Here is a 9,278-nt window from a genome sequence, read left to right on the forward strand (position 1 = left end):
TACAAATAGTGCAAATGTTTACTTTCCTTTGATGTGAAAATGTCTCTGCATAACAAATGCTGCTTTTCCTTGGCTCAGAGTATAACCCCTCAAGAGTTACAGGGAGAATGAAACTAATAAGCTACCTAAAAGATCATGATAATGGAGAGGGAGAAAATTTGTTGAACCACTGTCATGTGCTTGTTCATTTCTTCCCAAATAAGACAGTACTTGTTGCTTAATTGGGAGGAGGAATGTCAAAACATGGCTGAACTGGCTTGTTCTGCTGATGTCTGTGCCAAAGGTGTCAGGGTGGTGCTGGATCTGGGGCACGGTTTCTGCTTTTTCGTGGACTCTACCAACAGCAATCATTAGATAAGCACAGGACAATCCGGGAGTAAGCAAGGGCAAGGGCCTATTCCTGCATTCCTTGCTTATCCCAAACTCCACCAGTGGCAAGAAAAGTTTGAAAAGGTTGCAGGCTACAGCAGGGTGGAGTGGTGACTCTCTTTTTTGAAGACTTGCCCACACTTGGAAATTTATCAGAATATCTATCCCTTAATGTTTATCTCAGTATAACTCCCTGTGCAGATGCTCTAAGTTTGGAAAAGGAACGTTGTTTTTCCAGTTCAGTGTTACCTGCTTTAGATACTTTAGGAATATTGAAATACCAGAGCATTTCCTGAAATGAACAGTTCTGAAAAAAATTCATTTAGAAAATGCTGAAGCATCTGGAGTTTAGTTGGCACTGGGCACATCTACACATTCATTAATGCACCTTTGCTACTGCGCATTAAGTTTAGTACCTCTAATAAGAGGTACTAGATAAAGGCACAGTAGCAAAGGTGAACATTTATTTTTGTGACACTTAATGGGCAGTGGACTCATTCTACTGCACATTAGCACATTTTTTTCCCCGTGATGCATGAATGTGAAGTAGAACTGTCCACTGCCCATTAAGTCTTTGCATTTCCCTAAATCCTCATGATGCCCTATGGGAGTTGTAATCCAGATCTAGATGCCTCCATTTTCCACAATGCAACAGGGTATCCTCCCCACAACTGTGCTGCTGTGCTATATTTTGTGTTGATTTTCATGACAGAATTTTGTTGAAATGTATCAATTCCCACAGGGAAAAACCTCTTATTTGAAACCTCATATTTTCCACATATCTATACTGGCTCTGGTTCTGAAGCTAGAACTAGCTTGGGTATCACTATATGGTTGTGCTTTACACTTAGTAAACTCCAATACACAAGCTGGCACATTCATAATAACTACTTTGGGATATCTGCCCAGTACTGCATGGTGTGATGTAGGCATACTCAGGGGAACAAAAATTATGTTAAATTATAGACATGTTTTCTTTATTGATGTTTTTAGCCATTAATTTAGTGCTCAGAGCTATCACTAAACTGGGGAAATCAACATGTACTGTACATATAAAATACACTTTGCAGTTTCATAGCACCATTCAGCTGGGGGATTTCAAAACAATTTGCATAGTAACAAATTTTAGCTTCACAACTTTGTATTTGTATTCCACAACTTGTATTGGCAGGTTATTAGATAAAGTAACCAACATAAAGTAGTTACTTAAGATGACACGGTAGTCTCTGGCTGGGGACAAAACCCCAGTTTCCTGAATGCCAGACTTGTCAGTTAAACTAGAAGGTCTTACCTTCCCCCCGGGAGCCGGAAAACAGAACTAGGAAAGGAAAATATTCCTAAGAGAAGGGTTTTATCTTTTTATATTCTTTGGATACTGTTCACATTAACAGGCACAGTTATTGGATGTGAGGAACCACAAGAGGACCAGGAAATGTCATTACCAATGAAAGTTACTGTAAACCTTTGGTTTTTAATCTGTGCTCTGTGGACCCCTGGGGGTCTGCGGACTGTGCCTAAAGGATCTGTGGAAGATGACTAGGATCAATTCAAATATGTGAATACCCACACTTAAAATCCAAAGGTGTCCACAAAGGTGTCCATTTGAAATTTCTAAAGGGGTCCACAAATCAAAAAAGGCTGAAAACCACTGCTTTAAGTCATCCACCATCATTTCAGAATATTCAAGATAATTTTTTTACAGGGATGTTTTTCATTTGACAAAAGAAGCTGACACTACCATGTTCTAAATAATGTTGTATTCCAAAATCAGTGCCTCACCATAATTACCTGCTTTGTCATTCCTTTCTGACTTGCTTTCCCTTTTCCTGCTAACTAGGCACCTTACCTGAGCAAGTCTTTACCTGCTCATGACATCTGTCTTTAATAGTAAATCAGCATCAGGAATAAGTCCTGCCTCTCAGGAGCTCCTAAGCTGTTCCTATAACATTTGCGTGCAGGCTAGACCCTACATTGGCCCAGAGAAAGTAGACCCATGCATGCAAAAAGGGTCCAAATATAAATGGTGCTGATACTGCTTTACAGGTTCCTTTGAAACTGTGGCCTCCTCTGCTACCCTGGGAAGTGAGAGGGTTTGCACATAGGAAAACTGCACAGTAATATACTTCTTCTAGATCAGAGTACCTTTCAGCTAGTATTGCCAGAACTCACCTGCACACTTATAAGCAGAGTCTCTGCTAATGAAAGCAGGCCCAGCAGCTCACTGAACCTATTGGAGGCCAGGTGTTGGAAGTCTGGGAAAAGGGATCCCTCATTCTAGAAGTCAAAGTAAGGAGCCCCAGAGCACACGTTTGGGACTCCAAACTCTCTTTTAATACATAAATATTGGCTTACTGATCCATTGACAACAGGGATTTGGAATGAAAGACTGCTTCTTTCAGTCAAACAAAGCAAGTGCAGAAATTGTTCCCTTTTTAATTGGGTTTTAGGTTCCCTTTCTTTTATGAAGGCAATGAGGTTTTGTGGCTACAGTGTGTTTCTGTTAATGGAGAAGTAGAACAAATAAATTGCAAATAATGAAGATTTGGGAGGGAAAAAAGTCTCCTTTATTTACTTTTTGCCTCTGTAAACAAAAAGATCCTTTATAAACCATAACCCACTGTGCCATCAGAAATCCTAGGGTGGGACAATCAGAAAGAAAAACTCCAGGAACTAGAAACATGTAATGCTTGCTGTCTGCATTTAATTGGAGAAGGCCAATCAAACTGAGTTTGTACTTGTCGTGTTGATTCTGTGGCTGGCAGGACTGGGCTTTTGTGTCATAGAGTAATCACTCAGTAGTAGGTCTATAACTATTACCCTGGCTTTCAGCAAGCACCTGGAGAGGAACTTAATTTGTGTTCATAGTAGTACATAAACAGGCCTGCCTTAAGAAGAAGACAAGTGGAGTCATTCCTTCTAGCTAGTGCTAAGCAGTTTGTAAGTCAGCCAAATAAATGGCCTTTATATTCTACAGAAAATTATCATGTTCAGAAAAATGCATACCCTAGGCAGAGTCTTTCTATGCCTGAAGAAGGGCACTTGTGCCCAAAAGCTTGCAGAGAATAGTTTTCCCAATGATTTAGTTGGTCTAATAAAAGAGATCACATCTACCCAAAGAACCTTGCCTGCCTATACCCTGGCTTTCTGAAGTCCAAGTCTAGGCAAGAATTTAGAGGAAACAGGTGTTTTAGTGTCTCTGCTTTTGCATCACAATAAGAATTTTGCATTTAGGCCTAAAAGTTTGTCTTTAACTCTTTACTATAGTTGGAGATTTACATGCATTTATTTTGTAACCAGAATGCCCTATTGCTTCCAATGGGAGCTTTGTGAAAGGCCTGACAACACAGTATGGTCCCAGTTGGCTTGTGTACAGTCAGATGAAAGGGTGTTGGTATACAAGACAATTCTTATGGAGCAATTTATCCCAGATTTTAGCCAGTAGCAAACTTAGTGTGTTGTGTAGTGAATAGTACCTCCACTGTGAACCCAGATCTCCCAAGAAGACAGCCTGCAGTGGGTGCTGTTACCATTCCTGACCACTAGGTGGTGGCAGGAATCAGTTTTAATTGAACAAAGGGCTACCCCAGGATGAAATGGTCCTGGGGAGCAGACACTCAACTCCTACCATGTAGCAACTTAATTACTTAGTAAAGTTGTTGCATATTTTTCAAGAGGTAGCCTCCCCCTCCCCCAAGACCTAAGGGATTTACAACATAATAGGGCTGTGTCTTATGTCTGCTCCACTTTTCCAGTGGTGTGCAAAGAAGTGCAGGAAAGCACTTGCGATTGCACTGTAACTTTTGTGCTTCATCCTGACAAAGGGTGTTTGTGCCTGAAAGGTTACAAAGAACTTTTTTCTAACTATTTAGCTGGTCTAATGAACTATATCACATCTGCCCAAAGAACCTTGCATGCTTTATACAAAGCACTAAAAGTTACAGCTCAATCAAACATAACAGCTGTTCAGCCTTTGGTGGGGGGGGGCCTCCGAGCCTCCTTGCACTGTCTGAGGCCAGGTGGCAGGAGGTGCTGTCGCACTCCTCCCAGCATGCTCTGCTGGCTCCAGGGGCTTCCAGAGACTGCTGAGAACAGCTGAAGACGCTAGCCATAGCCAAGCAGCCTGCCTGCCTGCAGCCACTGTGGCTGGCCCTGCCACTGGGCTTAGTTAGTGGCAGCCTCTCATCCCAGCCACACCTCCTCCCTCCAGCCAGCTGAGCCACAGCCTGATTGAGGGGCATGAAGAGGGGGCCATGTCTCCTTGCAATGCCCCTGGGACTGGGAGAGCTGGTGGCTCAGCTGGGTGCACTGTGTAGGGAGGGGTTCTCTCCCCCCTGCTTGTTCCTCTGGGACTGGATCAGTGATCAGAATGGCCAGGCACATCACGGCGGGGGGGAGGGATCTCTCTCCTGCGCTCACTCAGATGTGCTGGAAGAGCAAGCAGGCAGGAGAGCCCCCTCCACCCTGCAGCGTGCCCAGCCAGGCTGCTCACTTCCCTAGGCCTGGAGGCAGTACAGGAAGAGACACCATACCCTCTTCTTTCCCCGTGGTGAGGCTGTGGTGCTCCGCTGACCAGAGGGAGGAGGTGGGGCTGAGATGAGAGGCTGTGACTAACAGCCTGGGGGCAGATCCGGCCTGCATTCAGGCAGGAAGAGGAGACAAGCGCTCCCTGCCTGAGGCTAAAGCGCAGCTCTGCACAAGGGTGTATGGGATATGGGCAGAATTGTCTGAAAGTAACCCTTGGTGTGAATGTGCACATAGGTTTTACCCTAGAGTCCTGTCATCTGATAGCTCATCAGACAAGAGTGACATTTTTGTGCAGTCAGCCATTTTAAAATATTTCTGCAGCTGCGAACATTTGTAACGATAAGGCTGTAGAGTGCTTTTGGGGGGCCTCATCACGTGAAAAATGTAACTTGTGTACACACCCTATGTAGTAAACATTTTGTACACCTGCATCCTAAGATGAGTTACTCATCAATTATGTCCCCTGCATATACTATTAATTGAGGCTTCTTTCAGCCATTTATGAGGCTGTTTAATTATACTGCTCCAGGATGGCCTCTCTGAATAAAGTTTTGTTAAATCTTATCCCTGGTGGGAAGACAAGTAGGGATATAGAAGAGGGAGAAATAATGGGATTTTCCCATCAAAAAAGACAGTATAGCTGCTCAAGTGACAATGATATTTCCATTGTGAAGTAAGCCAATAGTTTTCAGATGACCGTTTTATCTACCTGTAGAGCTGCTATGCAAAACGATGACTTTCTTGCAAAGAGAATAAACCAAACAAACCCGCAAGCCAACCTCTTGACAGCATGACTTGAAATGATTTTACAATTCCTCTTTTCTTACTGCTTATTACCAATGAAAACAAGATTATAACACAAAATCAAGTCTTGGAAAGATTTTTCCAAAGACCTGAAATGGAAAGGCTGAATCTACAAAAAGACTCTGACTGTATTGCCAACATAAACTGTGAAATGAAAGTTTAAACCATGGTACCTTCCAGCCAGGCACTTCCTGCCCTCATCTCCCTGTCTGCTCCAGGTCAATACACATCATTGAGCCACAGTTGTAAAGAATATCATAAACATTAAAGGTAGAGGACTTACCGACAGCTGTACTTTTAATCTCTGCCACATCATTTGGAGTAGAAAGAACTTTAAACTGCTCTCCTCCTACCCAGCTTTGAAAGGTAACTGCCTTGCATCACGCAATAGGCATATAAAACTGTTCTGAATGATAAATGTCATGTTGACTCAGACTTTATATTAAAGTATACCTTCTTTTCAGCATTATCTAACTTGCTGCTCTCCAGAATTAGAGGCATTCTGTATCTATTATTCCCCCCCCCTTTTTTTTTTTCAATTTAAAATCCCATCTGGACCTCTCCAGCAAGATTGTATGTAATTTTATTTACTTAAACAAGATAACTAGAGGTCTGCCTGAAGAAAAATGCTTTGGGCTGTCCTAAGGTCATTCTGACAGCTTCCAGGCACACACAGAGGGAGGGACTGGATGTAGCTAAACCTTCCACAGGGATGAGAGAATGCAACTGTTATTCATACCAGTGAAAATTCAGAAAGTTGCTCTTGCTTGTAATTTTTTAATCTTTAGGCTCAGTGTGTTTTCTTATTATTTAGTATTCCACTGTTGCGTTGTGTAAATGCACCTACCTTGTGCATATGTGAACCATCCATGCTGCCCAAACTTCTCTGCACAGATGGTGGTACTTGGTAAATATCTTGTCCCAGTAGACCATGACCAGTAGGTATCTGGTAGATTCCTTGATTCATATAGGAAGGTGGCACCTGGTAGACTGGGTCCCGAGCTGAAGCATATGGGGCTGGAACTTGATAGACCTTTTGTTGACTGAAAGTTTGATGCGCTGATCCTGAATTGGACATGTCATGGCTAGATGGACTTTCCTGTACTGGGCCGATCAACAGTCTTACGCGGTTACCTGGAACAATGCCTTGTCGGCCATGTAAGGAGCAGAGCCACCATCCTTCCAGCCCTTCAGTGTTCTGTTCAATCACTGTCAATATGTCTCCCTTGCGGAAAGCCAGTTCCTCTGCGCACTCTGGGACGTTGTCATACAAGGCTCTTGCCATAAGATTCTACCAGGGAACAAGACATTGAACACAAATTAGAATTTCAACTTAGAATTTCAACAGAATTCTGTTAGGGCTGTTTCCAGCTTCCTTTGAGGAACAGAAACTGATTCTGACTATACATGTGCGCGCATGCACACACACTCATTTTTGTTCATCACACAACAAGGAATTTCGTTCCTCAAAACAAAAACAAGCAATGCTATAGAGAGCTCTCCCAAGAACACCAGCTACCTGAGAGAGAGTACCAGGGCACTGATAACAAGGATGGTTTTCATGTAGTCGGCTAGCCCGAACACAAAAGGAGCCAGGAGCTGCAGAGTTGGACTCAGCTCTGCGTCTTATTCCTCCTGCTAATTGGAGGCTGTCACTTCACCTCCTTGCCTCAGTTTTGTTATCTCTAGAATAAAGATGACAATACTTACCTACCATACGCAGGTGTTGTGAGAATTAGTTAGGTTAGTGGTTATCAACCTTTTTTGTGCCAGGACCCATTTGTAAACATTGATGGCCAGTCTTGACCCAGTGCCCTTCTCTCCCAACCTGCTGCCCCCAGCCCTTGGTCTGTGGGGTAGGGGGTGGTGTAGGGCATGGGGGGCCCCAAGCAAGCTGGAACTCTGCCAGCCTGCAAAGGAAAAGCCATCGTTTCCCACGCTTTTCTCCTTTAAAGGAGAATCCATGTTTAAAGTTTGTTCACAACCCTTTCATATATTCTTGTGACCCATGGGTTGAGAAATGCTGAGCTAGGTAATGTTTGAATAGGTGACTAGGACTATAAAGGATATAATTATAAATTAAACTGTCAACCAAAGGAACCAGGCTTCTCTCACGGTTCTTATCTAGATTTCCCATTTCTTATTTTTTCTATAATCTTCCTTGACCATGAAACATTGAGTGGCACTGTCTCAGGCAGGTAAAATGTCCCCTGTATGGTATCTCTCTGGCACAGGCATGTTCTCTCTGTGCGAGGAATACTTCTAACAAATTGTATCATTTCATCATTATTTAAATATTGTTATTAGCAAACTATCTAAAGGCTCCAGTTGGAAATATGGCCTCTGTGTATGAGGTGTTGTTCAATCATATGCTATCTTGTTTCTATCCTAAATAACCAGGAGCATGTTACTTGAATGTCTGTGTACATGTAAGAGTTTGTCAATGCTGCAGTCACTGCAACCACCGAGACTTGTGTAGAGCTTCCTGAGCTAGCTAGCTTGTGCATGCTTAGTAATGTATCTGTAGTAGCATAGAGGTCAGCATGGGTCAGTTCCCCAAGATCTTGGAGAGGTTTTTCAACCCATGCTGAACTCCATGCTACCACAGCTGAGCTGCTAAAAGTATCCCAGCTTAGCTGGCTTAAAGCTAGCTCAGGTATGTCTTCTAAAAATATGCTTTCTCCGTATGCAGACCAAACATACTTCCCTCCTGTCCCTCCCTTTTTCTATATGCATGATTGTCTGGCACATTTGGTACTGAGTAATTGGCCAAAGTAGGTATTCAATGAAAAGCAGGCAGGCAATATATGCTGACATTCTTGGAACCCTCACAAAGGCCCTGAACATTTCATTTCTTGGCACTGGTGATATTTCCAAATGTGTTGGCAACCACTGCTCCACGCCTTCCTGCTTCTCAGTGAAGGCAGTCAACAGAAACAGCTATAAAGTAATTGTAAGCACTTGAAAAAATATAATAGGTACTGTATCTAAAGTGCTCTAGCTAAAATATTTGGATACAGTACACATGAAAGAAATGGCGCTAATCTATTGCAAGAGGGGATGTGGCTTGTTTCAGCTGGCTTGTGGATTTACCTTTGCTTCGTTTAAAGGCACAGTGTCAAATGCTGTTTACTGGAAGCATTTTAGTTCCTCCCAAGACCTTTCAAAATTCAAAACAAGATTTTTCTTTCCACTTGTTCAGTCTTTTCTGATAAGCAAACGCCCTCACATTTTTCTTCCTTGTACTTTTAAGAGTGTGCTTTGTCAAATTTGCATACCAAAGATGGATAGGCCTTTCGCAGCTCACAAAAGATTAAAGCAGGACTGGTTTACACTTTTTTTTTTCAATGGAGGAACCTGCTCTCAAAACTTAGGCTAACTCTGGCTTCATTTGTCTTTTATTGATATTATCAGTTAACAGGAAACAGGCTTTGATCTTGCCCTGGATAGACAGGAAAGTCATTTTTAACCATGTTGCAAATTAAAAGAACTGCATTTCTTGTTTTAATTTCTCCCTAGTACAGGTATATTCTTTTCATTTGTCAGCAGCATGCAGATATTTCAATGAAGTTACACTAGGG

The 9,278-nt window shown here is 42.6% G+C and overlaps 1 protein-coding gene across 3 annotated transcripts in view; it reads right to left on the reverse strand.

Annotated features, from left to right (window-relative positions):
* The window catches only part of NEDD9 (neural precursor cell expressed, developmentally down-regulated 9), a 146,833-nt gene that overhangs the window by 16,831 nt on the left and 120,724 nt on the right, over positions 1-9,278 (reverse strand). For all 3 annotated transcript variants that reach the window (XM_019543287.1, XM_019543278.1, XM_019543270.1), the window contains one exon: positions 6,545-6,988. In XM_019543287.1, the coding sequence (XP_019398832.1) occupies positions 6,545-6,988 (444 nt within the window). The remainder of the gene's footprint in view (positions 1-6,544; positions 6,989-9,278) is intronic.

This window comes from Crocodylus porosus, unplaced genomic scaffold, assembly GCF_001723895.1.
Source record: "Crocodylus porosus isolate Cpor-Errol unplaced genomic scaffold, CroPor_comp1, whole genome shotgun sequence".
Classification (NCBI taxonomy): domain Eukaryota; kingdom Metazoa; phylum Chordata; order Crocodylia; family Crocodylidae; genus Crocodylus; species Crocodylus porosus.